This window comes from Urocitellus parryii, chromosome 4, assembly GCF_045843805.1.
Source record: "Urocitellus parryii isolate mUroPar1 chromosome 4, mUroPar1.hap1, whole genome shotgun sequence".
NCBI lineage: Eukaryota > Metazoa > Chordata > Mammalia > Rodentia > Sciuridae > Urocitellus > Urocitellus parryii.
In genome coordinates this window covers 60,080,226-60,094,190 of record NC_135534.1, presented here as the reverse complement: position 1 = coordinate 60,094,190, position 13,965 = coordinate 60,080,226, and the positions used below count along the sequence as shown (strand labels likewise).

General features: G+C 33.6%; 1 protein-coding gene across 1 annotated transcript; it reads left to right on the top strand.

Annotated features, from left to right (window-relative positions):
* The first annotated feature begins 9,263 nt into the window (after nt 1-9,263).
* LOC113177237 (olfactory receptor 52N5-like) lies at nt 9,264-10,229 on the top strand. The gene has a single exon (XM_026381782.2). The coding sequence runs from the start codon at nt 9,264-9,266 to the stop codon at nt 10,227-10,229; it is 966 nt and encodes a 321-aa protein (XP_026237567.2).
* Nucleotides 10,230-13,965: the final 3,736 nt, after the last annotated feature.

Genomic DNA, 13,965 nt, shown 5'->3' with positions numbered 1-13,965 from the left:
CACAAATAATGGCAGCAGAAGCATTCTTTTCATTCTTTTCTTTTCTCTAGCAATTAGGTTACTTCACTTAACATGATAGTCTTCAGTTCTAGCTAATGTAAACTACACTGATATTCCATCTCACTCCAGTCAGAATGGTAACTATAAACAACACAAGTAACAAAATGTTGGCAAGGATGTGAGGAGATAGGAACTCTCATACATTGTTAGTGAGTCTGCAAATTGGTGCAACCACTATGGAAAACAGTGTGGAGATTCCTTAAAAAACATAGAATGGAACCACTATTTGACTTGGTTATCCTACTCCTCTGTCCATAACCCCAAGGACTTTAAAAAAACTTACTATAGTGACACAGCCACATCCAATGTTTATAACAGCTCACCTCACAATAGTCAACCTATGGAAACAACATAGGTGTCCTCAACAAGTTCATGGAGAATAAAAATGTGGTATACATTCAAAATGGATTATTACCCAGCCTTAAATCAGAATGAAATTATGGTATTTTCTGGTAGATAGATAAAACTGGAGAATATCATGCTAAGTGAAATATGCCAATCCTAAAAAACCAAAAGTCAGAATGTTTTCTGAGGTTGAGAAGGGGAATAATAGAAATCAATTGGATTAAACAAAGGGAAATGAAGGGAAGGAAAGGGGGGATGTGGGACAGGAAAGACAGTAGAATTAATCAGACCTAATTTCCTAGCCTTGAATTTGACTACACAAGAGTAGCTCCTCATCATGAACAACAAAAAGTGTGGGATCCTAAATAGAAAGTTACACTGTGTGTATATATAATTTGTCAAAATACATTCTTACTGTCATATATAACTAAAAGGAACTTTTGACATCATCTGAAAAATATAAAGCAAACTTATGATGCAATGAAACTATACATACACAACAATAACTTAAAAAGAAGAAGATATAGAACATCTGGAATGTTTCTTTATTAATTTGGGAAACTTTAATTTGGCAAGATCACTTTTTTCCTTTATTTTACTTTATTTTATTTTATTTATTTTTCTGTGCAAGGGATTTAAATCCAGGGCCTTGCACATGCCAGCAAGTGCACTACCACTGAGCTACATACCCAGGCCTGTTAAAACAAATGGTGATAGGCACACTGGATATTCATATGTAGAAGAACGAAACTTGACCCCTATCCTCAACCTCCACCAAAGGCAAGTGAAAGTAGATCAAAGACCTAGGAATTAGATCAGAAGCTTTCCAACTGTTAGTAGGAAATGTAGGCCCAACACTCCAACATGTCAGCACATGAACTAACTTCCATAACAAGTCTTCTAATGTGCAACAAATAAAACCAAAAAACCAGTAAGTCAATGGCATTAAACTTAAAATTTCAAATGAAACTTTTTATTTTTCAAATATTTGAAAAATACATAGTTTCTGCAGAGCAAAGGAAATAAGGGCATGAAGAGATAGCCTATAAAATGGAAGATTTTTGCCACCTACTCTTCAATTAGGGCATTAATTAATATCCAGAATGTATAAAGAACTCAACCACACCAAAAAACAAATAACCCAGTTAAAAAAATAGACAACAGAACTAAAAGAAACTTCTCCAAAGAATAAAAATAAATGAACAACAAATAGATATTCATCATTTCTAGCAATAAGGGAAATACAAATCAAACTACATTCATTTTAAATCTCATTCCAGTCAGAATGGCAATTATCAAGAATACAAGTAATAATAAGTATTGGCAAGGATGTGGGGAGAAAAGTACATAAATTACGGGGTATACAACAAATAAGTTCCACCATAATATACTCCAGATTCATTTATATTGCACAAAATGATAGGATGCCTTCTCCTTTTTTTGGCTAAGTAGTATTCCAATGTGTATGTATATACTGTATTTTCTTTATGCATTCATTTGTTGATGAACAATTAGGTAGATCTAACACCTTGGCTCTTTTGAAATGTCGTGGGCAGATGCTTCTTCAACAGACAAATCTCATTTCCTTTGAATATATACATGGTAATGGTATTGCTCAATCATATGACAAATCTGTTTTTAATTTTTTGAGGAACTAATGCACTTCTCATAATGACCATAACACACCATAAAGTATTTTATATAATTGAATTCAGAATTGGTGGTTTAAGAAATGCTAATAAATGACAAAATACCTAAAAAGTGTTGATATAAGATAAACTTGGACACATCTTTGTGAGAATATATGATATACTCTATCAGCAATTTTTGACATAAAATGTATTATTGCTAAACACAGTCATCATGCTCTATATTAGTCTTCCTCAGCTTGTCCTATATCTGCACACTTGCATTTGTGGACCAACATCTCCCTATATTTCTCTTGTACACCTGACTCCCCTCTATTTTCTGTTTCTATAGGTTAAGTTTATTTCATATAGCACAATGTCTTCAAGGTTGCTCCATGTAGTCATAAATGTAGGGTTTCCTTATTTTTTAACTTTTTAAAAGTTGGCACATAAAAATTATACAGATACAGGAATATAGATAATGTTTCAATATACACATCATATAATGTTGGAAGCATGGTGACCTATCTCCACAAACATCATTTCTTTCTGGTTAAAATATTCAAAATCCTTTCTTCTAGCTTTTTAAAAAAGTATAGAACCTGATTATCTATAGCCATCCTATTGTGCATTTGAATACCAGAACTTACTCTACTAATGGTAACTCTAGCTTAGCACCTACCTCTCTTTTGTAAGTTTTGTTCTGTTTTGCGTTTTGTTTTTTTTTTTTTTTTTTTTTTTTTTAAGATCCAATGTAACAATGAACTCTCAATTCCAACTGTGGACATGAGGTTCCCACCTACATCAGTGGATCGCCTGCTCTATTAGACTTCCGTTTACTAATGTCTATGCTTAGAGGAAACTAGCTACTAGTTTAGAACCTCACAAAAGGAAGTGACAGACCAACTTGACATTGCTTCAAAGGGTACAGAGTTTGAGTGCAAAGTTTCTAGGGGAAATTTGATATATAAGTGATTTAAAAGTAGTATATATTTGAAGCAATACCTATTAATTTCTACAAATTTCTTAATAGCATCAGCCATGATATGTGGATGATCATCATAAAGCTACAATGTAACATACTGAAAATGAACTCAATGTTTTTAATTAGAGAAATATTTAAAGGCAGGTGGATAGCCATAAAATACACTATTGTGTTAACTTTGAGACACTTTGTAAAGTTATTGATGAATGTTTATGATCTATTTTTAAATGAGAAGCAAAGAGTAGTGAATAACCTGTGAATTATGATCATGATTTTCAGAAAAAATTAGTATGTTTGTGGATACAAATACACAAAAATCTATGAGTAGGTATTTCTTTTCAGAGAAATAGGTTACTTTAAAATGTCTTCATTGTTACTATTTTCTTTTTTCTTAATTAATAAGCATATACTATTTTGTAATTTTCAATAGTAAATAAAAATTCATGAAATCGTACATAAATATAAATCTTTAATTTGGTTTAATTGTATTAGACAAGAATTTTCAACTTGTAGTCCTCATTGTGGGATACCTTTGGCAGGGAGTGACCTTCTGGGCTGCTTTCCTCTGGGGACCACCTATGGCTAAGGAAATAGTCCCCCAGGAACATGTGAAGCTTTGTATCATGTTTTCCCTTAAGGACTCTATGCTCTGTGGAGGCTCTTAAGCCTGATTCACATTAAAACTCAGGACTTCTGAGGACAGAAGAGATTGTGTTGGTTTCCTGTGGGATCTCCACTGGCCACTTACACTCCAGGCTATAAGGTGAAGCCATGGTGCTGACACCATGTACGATCCCTGACATGAACACCTCTCATGCCTCTTATCTGCAGCCATATTGTGGGTATGATTTCTGCCTTCCAGGCATTCGTAGGCTCATTGTATAGCAAAGCCTAGCATTGTTTCATTCTGTCTCTGTCATCACAGGCACAAAGCTACTGACCTATAAAGGATGTTGTTGGTGATTTCTTATGCTGAAAAAAAATTAAGATATGTTTATTCCGCACTCAAAACAGTACTTATATAGAATGTGTGTTGTTGGTGGGGATAAAGGTTCGGGTCAGATGCCCTTAAAATCTCCATTGGAGTTAGAGAACTCTTCTTCATAAATGTGTGTGTGTACACACACACACACACACACACATACATATTAATATTAAGCAGATTTTTATTGTTTATAGCGGCACAATCACAATAGCTAAGCTGGCGAACCAACCTAGGTGTCTTTCAATAGATGTATGGAAAAGAAATTGTGATATATATACACAACGGAAGTTATTTATTTTTTTAATATATATGATGTCCTGTGGAGGATTAGAAACAATCCTAGGATGCTTTAAATCAGGAAAAGATAAATAGGTACAATACTTTTCCCACTAAATCAGTAGCCCACTCTTCCCCACCTTTCCCTTTCCTCAATTCGGTCACACAACTTACACTCAGTCAATAAAACCTCAATTTTTTGAGAATTCTTTTTAGTCCAATACTGTCCTCATTCAAACTAGATAACAAAGTTGGAAAATACACTAAAATAGCTTACAGGTCAACTCAGGGAAAGGAAAAAACTAAATTGTTCCATACATGTCTCCAGGTTATTATCATTGTGGAAAAAAAATGGAGAGAATGTGGGGGTGGAAAAGAGAATAGAAGGGGAATCTCAAACAATGAACCTGGTTTGGTTTGACTTAGGAGACATTGGGAAGTTCTTGCTCCATCACTATTCAATACAGAGACACAAAATTCTGAATCTCTAAGCAGGCTATTCAGTATACTGCTTTTGTCAGATAAAGGAGCTTTAACGATATTGAATTGATAGACTCATTATAAGAATGCAATTAAATTCACAGATTAACTTCAATAGTAATCATGTAAATATGTTAAATATATAAATATAGATAATCAAATGAATGGTTGCTATTTTATCTATTGACATAAGGATAATTATTCGAGTTGGAATGCAAATTTGGTATATATGCATTCAGTGAAAATAAAAACTCCTGAGTAGAGATGAAGAAAGTCCTCTGCCAAATGCCCAAGTATATATTCCCTGCCACATACAGTGAATGTTCAATGGATTTTTTAAAAAAATTAACAAGTAGAATTCATAGAATTTAATTTAGAGTTTATACACTAAAGACATCCAGGTTTAACGATATCACGTTTTGTCACTAAACGCTTGGATTGGACATTTCAGAACAAATGTTTCAGAACAATGATCTCAGTGAACAAAAAAGAGTATTGAAGAATCTAGAGATCTTTTTTTTTTTTTTTTCTGAATAGAGTTTATTTCTCACTTTCGTACCTGGGGACTGGGGAAGTGATTTTTGAAATGTTGGTAAGATTTCATTCTGTGTCCTAGTGACTACACCTCAGATACAGAACGCAGATCTGGACCATCACTAGAGAAACTAGCATGAAAGTGAAAAGGAGTTTTCTGGAAACTGCAATCAGGCGATAATCCAAAGGACGCTGCTTTCTATTACAGCAGCCAGAGGCGACCATGGGTGTTATATCCATTTTGTTTCAAATGGCTGCTCAGTGCAAGATGTGAAAACAGCAGATGCAGCAGGATGGCATCCACTGTCTGCTTTCCACCTGGATGAGGTAATGGACTTCTTGCCTTCAGAAAAGACTGATCATGCTAATTCTACAGCATTTAATCTCTATCCATTTTTGATTGATCTTTTCTATATGGTGGGAGAAAATGGTCTAATTTCCTTCTTCTGAATTTGGATCCAGTTTTCTCAAGACTCTTTATTAAAAAGACATGTGTTTCCCCACTGTATGTTATTGGCCCCTTTTTCCAAATGTACCAATATTTTTCTGAGTATTATTTAGCTTTAAATACGTGGATTTATTTCTGCCCTCTGTGGGCCCCCCACCATTCCATGGGTTTGGATGCCTTTCTCTCTCAGCATCTGATGTTTGTGTTACTATATTTAGTGTATTTTGAAGTCATGCAGTGTGATGACTCCAGCTTTGTTCCTTTTGCTCAGGATTTCTTTGGCTATTTAGAATCTTTTATGGTTTTCTATGATTTGGGAGACTCTTTTCCTATTTCTATGAAGAATGCTATTCCTATTTTTGCAGGAATTGCACTGAATTTGTAGAGTGCTTAACAATACTAATTCTTTTAATACTCCAAAAATTGTGATTTCATTAATTTGTAAAAAGAAATTATCTGATTTCTTTCATCAATGTTTCATATTTTTTTTCTTGTACAGGTCTTTCACCTCCTTGGTCAAGTTTATATACACACAAATACAAATACACACACACACACACACACACACACACACACACACAACCTGCTTGGTCACTTGTAAATAAGATTGTTTTCTACATTTCTTTATCAGATAGTTCACTATCTGATATGCTGATGATTAATGTATATTGGTTTTATATTCTGCAACTTTACTGCATTTGTTGATTGTTGGTTTTGGTGGAGTGTTTAGTGTTTTCTAATATATAGAAATATGCATCTCCAGACAGGACCAATTTCACTTCTCCTTTCCGATTTGATTCCTTTTACTTTTTCATGATGCCTATTTGCTCCATCTATGTCCTCTAGTCCTAAGTTAAGTAGAAGAGGGGATGTCAAATTTTATCAAATGCTTTTTCTACATCTATTAAAATTATGATAGAATTTCATCCTTCATTGTGTTAATATGATATATTGCATTTATTGACTGGCTTAGTACATTGAACATACCTTTTTATTCCTAGGATGAATACCACTTGATCATAGTGAGTGACCATTATAATGTGCTGTTGAATATAATTTGCTAGTAATTCATAATATTTTCTTCAAATCCTTTGTATTTTTATAGTGCCAGTCATAATGTCCTTCTTTCATTTCTGATTTTATTTACCCTAGAGTTCTCTTTCTCATTTAGCTAAATGCTTGTCAACTTTGTTTTTCCTTTAAATTAAAGCAGTCTTATATTATTGGTCTTTTGTTTCTCTAGTGCCTATTTCATTTATTTGTACTCAGTTCTTTATTATTTCCTTCCTTCCAATCATGTACAGAGATTTTCAAATAAATGAAAGAAATTGTGCAAGGCATACCTAGATATAAATTCTAGGTAGCATTTTGCAATCAGTAAGTAGTACAGCTCAGTTCAAGAATGAAAGTTTGTGATACATTGGCCATATAACCTACCATCTAAACCAGGATACATTTGACTAGAGAATGGGAAGAAATGAAATAGAAAAGATAAAATCTAAATTTTACTGGTTTGAATAAAATGCCAAAGTATTTGAGCCCTATCCTTAAAGTAATGAGAAAATGTTGATGTTTATTAAACAATGATATAAAATATCTTCAAAATTATGCAATAGCACAAACTGATTTGAAAAGCAGAAGAGGCAAAACAAAGAGATAGACAAATTGGACGGTCTTTAAAAAGTACAGTTAAAGTGGTGATAAAAACGAAGGGCAGCTATTAGAAATACTGCTGGTCAATTTGTGTTCTGTGCATGAACAAATATGCCACAATGAATTGCACTATTATGTATATAATTACATACAACTTAAAATATAAGTTGCTGGGCATGCTGGCACATAAGCTTGTAATCCTAGCTACTCAAGAGGCTCAAGTGAGAAGATCATAGGATGGAGGCCAGCCTCAGAAACTTAGTGAGACTCTAAATTAAAAATTTTAAAAAGGACCAGATATGTAGATTAATGGTAAAGCTCCATTGAGTTCAATCCTCAGTATTCCCGCCCCCCACCCCGCCACAAACACACAAAATACAAATTCACCTTGTCTCAGGAAATCCAGGAAAATAGATATGCTGAGGTAACCTGAATAGAGTACCAATTGGGACACTGGATTATAAAGAAATAACACTAAGATGAGGTGGATGAATATCAGAGATCATAAAGTATATATAGTTCAGTTTTGATAATGTGGTGAATAATGACACAATTATCCAAAAAGCCTCAGGGATAAAGTCTGTTTTGGGCATGGGTACATTTTGCATTGATGAGTTTAATATTTGACGTGGTAAATTTAAGGTATTTGTGGAAATTTAAAGTTGTAATATCCAGCATGCTTTTAAAAAGACACAACAATTATGACTTGGCTTACTCATAAATTTAGATATTTGAAAACTATCTTCACCATAGACAGAAAACAGGAAGAATCCAGAGTATATGTTTCTTAAAAATTGTATTTAGAAAAGAAAGAGATTGAAAAGAAATAGATTATCTCATGGGGAGATCCCAAAGTATTTGACAAAAGGAGATTTCTTTTCCTATCTTTCTTTTTTTTTTTTTTTTTTTGATACTGGGGTTTGAACTCAAGAGTGCTTAACCACTGAGCAATATACCCAGCCCTTTTTATTTTTTACTTTGAAACAGAGTCCAACTGAGTTACTTAGGGTCTTCCTAAGTTGCTGAGGTTTCTGCCTCGGCCTCCAGAGTCTCTAGGATTACATGCATGTGCCACCACACACAGCACAAAAAGGAGGTGTCTTTCTTTTTCTTGGGAAAATAAATTAGATTAATATCCATAGCATTATCCTTGTACTTAATATTCATATATCAACCTCAACTGCATTCCAAAGGATTCCTATGATCAATCCATCAGAATGCTAACCTGAGATAAACTAAACTTCTGCTTATTTATCAGAACTCTCTAAGGTAAGCACCATTAATCTTACATTATAGAAGAACAACATGTAAAAATGAAGTAAATGTCATCAAGATACACAAGGATATAGAAAAAATTAAAATATAAATAGTTATTTGATTGAAATAACCATAATCTTTCCATTAAAGTTTTCCACAAACAATAATTTAATAAATAAATTTCACTATTATTCTGTACCTGAGAACCCTTGCTATCACAGGATACATGTTCTGTCAAGTGTTGGTATCATATATGAATACCATTTCTGCTCCTGAATCTAAATGTGTGACAGTCAACATTATCCTATATTTGTTACCAAGTTTCTACTTCTATTTTGTAAAAGCAATTACAACTTTCTATGTATGGCTTGACATTACTATCAGACTGTTTATAAAAATTGTTGAATAATATCAGGATTTTAATACTATTCAATAAATTAAGTAATTTCAAAGTTATCATTATTCAAAATGTTTGGCAATATTTATTAATATAACTTTCTTACAGCTTTGAGTTTGCATTTTCAAAGATCTAAATTAAATTTCTATTTCTTAATTCCTTTTCCTCAGGACAGAGACTTCTGCAAAAAATCAAGTTCCTCTCCTGAATTAGTTATGTTCAATTCCAATAATTCATATGTGGCCCCCCAATCTTTTATTCTTAATGGAATTCCTGGTCTGGAAAGATTCCATGTGTGGATCTCTCTTCCACTATTCACAATGTACATTATGTCCCTTGTGGGTAACCTTGGTCTTGTGTACCTCATTTATCATGAGGAGGCCTTACACCGCCCCATGTATTGCTTTCTGGCTATGCTTTCCCTCACTGACCTCCTCACCTGCACCACCACTCTACCCAATGCACTCTGCATCTTCTGGTTTGATCTCAAGAAAATTAATTTCAACGCATGCTTAGTCCAGATGTTCTTTGTCCACGGGTTCACAGGTGTGGAATCTGGAGTGCTCATGCTCATGGCTCTGGACCGCTATGTGGCCATTTGCTACCCATTGCGTTATGCCACCATACTCACTAACCCTATCATTGCAAAAGCTGGGCTTGCCACCTTCCTGAGAGGTATGCTGTTGATGATTCCATTTCCATTCTTGGTCAAGCGTTTGCCTTTCTGCCAGGACAATATCATTTCCCATACATACTGTGACCACATGTCTGTGGTAAAGCTATGCTGTGCCAGCATCAAGGTCAATGTCATCTATGGTATGATTGTTGTTCTTCTGATTGGAGTGTTTGACATTAGTTGCATATCTGTGTCTTACACCATGATCCTCCAGGCAGTGGTCAGCCTCTCATCATCAGCTGCTCGGCAAAAAGCCTTCAGCACATGCACTGCACATATATCTGCCATCATCATCACCTATGTGCCAGCATTATTCACATTTTTTACCCACCGTTTTGGGGGCCACACCATTCCTCCTTCTCTTCATATCATTGTGGCTAATCTTTATCTCCTTCTTCCTCCAACACTGAACCCCATTGTTTATGGGGTAAAGACAAAACAGATCCGAGAGAGTGTCATAAAGTTCTTCCAGGGGCAAAAAATTGGAAGTTCTCAAGACAACTGAAATGAAATAGAATAACAATGAATAAAATTATAACAGAGAAAACTCAGCTGTGTGTCAGACATTCTCATTGTCTCTCCAAGAATGAGTTTCTTGAAACTCTATTGAGAAATTCATAGCTCTTTCTGGATTCATTTCTCAATGCCTTTCTCTTCTTTTTCTTCCATCAACATTTTTTAAAAATTAATACAATTTAAATGATACAATTGTGATATGTATGTATATATGGTGGTAAATCTAGTTGCTCTCATAGAAGTTGAGAATAAAATGTTGGTTTCCATCACCAATAATAATCAAGTCATTAGTATGAAATTGTAACAATGTACCTCTAATTCATCCATCTAAGATATTAACCTTTGAAGGAGTCCTCAAATGTCTTATTTATTTTGGAAGCTCTTCCTAATAGACAAGAAATGAGGTGCTAAGGCTGTAGCTCAGTGCCAGAGCACTTGCTTAGCACATGTGAGGCACTGGGTTCAATCCTCAACACTACATCAACAGATAAATAAAATAAAGATATTTGTTCATATACAACTTTAAAAAATAAATTAAATGGCTTTTCAGGAATTTTTTAACTTAACAGTCTTCGAAGCTGAAGTTCAGTTTATAAAATAAAGGAACATACTTTTCTCTGTGTATCGAATTCTGAAGATATCCAATATCACCACAGTCTATACAATGGACACACAAGTCTTATTTACCTGAAAGCATAGATAATCCAGGAGTCACAATGGAGGAACTATTTGGTATATGGTGTAGCATTCCTAATTGAATGCCTTCTAATCAGTAAATGATTAAAAGGTTCTTCATTTATTCATTCATGCTCCCTTTGTTCACTTTTTTCGTTTTCCATATAAGTGAATATTGTTATTAGCACAAGTAAAATGTGAAAAAGGAGCTCATCATTTCTCTTCCTGGTCATCCTATTATCATAAAACACTTAGAGTAAGTTTGTTTTCAATATTTGTTTATTGACTTCTAGAATATGTTGTTTTAAAAGACAATGGGTATCTATATTAATCTTTGTATTTCAAGCTGATGATAATACATGCAGATAGTGAAAATCACATAGTATGTATAAACAAATATTCATTAAATGGCCAAGTGAATGAGTCTACATTTGGTAGGCCCTGTGTTAGGTACTAACAATTAGAAAATTGTAGATATTCCTCCTGTCAGATACAAGCTCACAGAATATTTGAGAGGTGAAATATCAATAAAAATCTGCTAAATTACCTGCTATGATAATAGTCTTTACAGGAGGCAGGAAAGAGACAAGTCCCCAATTCAAACAAGAAAGTTAAGGGCTCAAAGGTGTTTACTGGAACATCTTAGCAGGAGATAAATCAAGAGTGAATGAAAGTTTTTTTTCACTCGAGAGAAAGAGGATGCATACAATTAGAATACATGTTAGAGGACCAGTAAACCAGTTTTTCCCAAGTGTTAAAACATCACAGAAAATTACCCGTAATCCCAAGAGAATTAGAAAGTCACAGAGAGATGGGATTTAATTCAGGATGTAATTTAGGAGGAAAATCTATTTATAAGGGAAACAAAGTTTTGTTTCTTTCTTCAGGCAAGGCTAGGTGGTCTACTCCCTTTGGGCAAACTGCCTTTACAACTGGCATTTATAATATCTTTATAATTGAGGAATTTGTACCTATTTCTTAAAGTTTTTATAACTCAGCTAATATAACTAGAGGTATTATGAACAAATACATACTTACTGGTGATTAAAGAATTATTCTGATCATTTATAAGTAAAAATAGCAGTTACGTCAATTTAAAAGAATACCAATCAGTAAACATAATACTTTAAAAAGTTGTACCATCCAATTTACTCGGGAAATAAATAATAAATTCTATATGTTCCTTTGAAAGATCATGCATGACTCAAAATGCTTATGCTGTTCCAAATTTTGAATTATTTTCATCAGCTATTTACAGATCTCAGAACTTCTTTCTGTCGAGTAAAAATAGCCTGTTAAGATTACCCATGTCATAATAGATAAATAACATGACAACCCCGAGATATGCAAAAAAGCCTTTGGTGTACAATTAAATATAATGTACCAGTTAAATCACGTCTTTTCTGGCTTACTTGTCATCAGTGAACTCCAGTTTCTTTCATTTTCCATCCAGAGTAGCTAATGCAACATTGGCTCAGGTGTTATCTACAGAGCCCTGAGGGTCTAAAGACCATTGGTGATATCCATGATGTCCCAAGAATTTCTGTAGTAATATTTAGGCATTATTTCCTTTTTTGTGTCATTCTTGATAATACACAAAGGAGCTTTTCAGAGCCCACATGCCGAGTGATAATATTGCATAATAAACTGCCAACATTTGAAAGATCTGTACAATGAGGATAATCCGTATTTCCAATAACAAATATTAGAAGTTACAAAATGATCCATGGGTAAAAATTAACTCAAGTACAAGATAGACCAGTGGATTTTAATGCACCAGAGCATCAAAAATTCTTTGTTATGGCTTTGAACTCTACATTGCAACCAATCTTTGGCAAATTATTTCTTTTTATTGTATGTACAGTAATAAAGAACAATATACACAATATCTAAAAAATTGTTATAAACTGAGCTTCTCTGCCTTCAGCTACATATTTGCATAATGTCATATTTTCTTAATAAACTTTAAACAAAACAATGTATTTTAACAGACTGCATACACAAGTAAATGAAAGAATCTAACTGCTGTCACTGAGTCATAATTTTGTGAATACTTGCAAAGAAAGAAGAATGTGAAATAATTTTATTTTCACCAATTTTTTGTTGAAAAATTTAATACATTTTCATAACAATGTCCTTTTGATGACATGTAATAGATCTTATTTTAAAATAAATAAATATTGCAAAGTTCACATATTTTATTTAGTTAAACCTACATGTTTATAGTAAAATTTTAAAAAATGAAAAAATGAGACAGAAAACTTCGCAAGACCTTCTGCTTTCCTGAACATTTTCATTTCTTCTTAAACAAGACATTTGATAATAAAAACTGATGAACACTTAAGAAAACTACAAAAATATCAAGTATTTGATTTTTTTTGTTGAAATCGTAATAAAGGCCCCACATTTCACCAGTTTGTGGTGAATTCCGTCTAATTTCAATATAGATATCACTAGAATAGCAAATACATGTGCTCATATCTTAACTAATATGGATCTGCTTTGTGATTTTTTTTTATTGGTTGTTCAAAACATTACAAAGCTCTTGACATATGTTTCATACATTAGATTCAAGTTGGTTATGAACTCCCATAACCATGGGGGGAATGCCTGAGGGTAAGTGATAAGGTAAACTGCTCACTCCTGAGGGCAGTGCAAGAGGATGGGTAACCATTTAAAGATTCTTTTTTCCTTTTGTTTCTCTTTTGTTTTAAGTTGCCAGTCCCTGGAGATGGGTGGGATAGAAGAAAAACCGCTCACATCTGAGGAAAAACTATTTGCGTCTGAGGAACAGATAGGGAGAAAGGACGGATGGACATCTCACGAGGATAAAAAGGATGATATAATGAATTTTTGTTCCGTTTTTGTTTCATTTTGTCTCTGTTTTCTTTTGCATTATCTTAGTGAGGGGTATCTTCGTCACGGAAATATGGAATTAAAAATTAGTAAGAACAAAACCGAAAGGGTGTTAAGTAAAGTGCTAGAGGAAGGAGGCATCTCAGTAAAATCAAGAACAGTTAGAGCATAGGTTAAGATGATACAAAGGTGTA

Coding starts and splice junctions, on each gene's coding strand:
- LOC113177237 (XM_026381782.2), top strand. CDS start 9,264: ATGTTCAATTCCAATAATTCATATGTGGCCCCCCAATCTTTTATTCTT.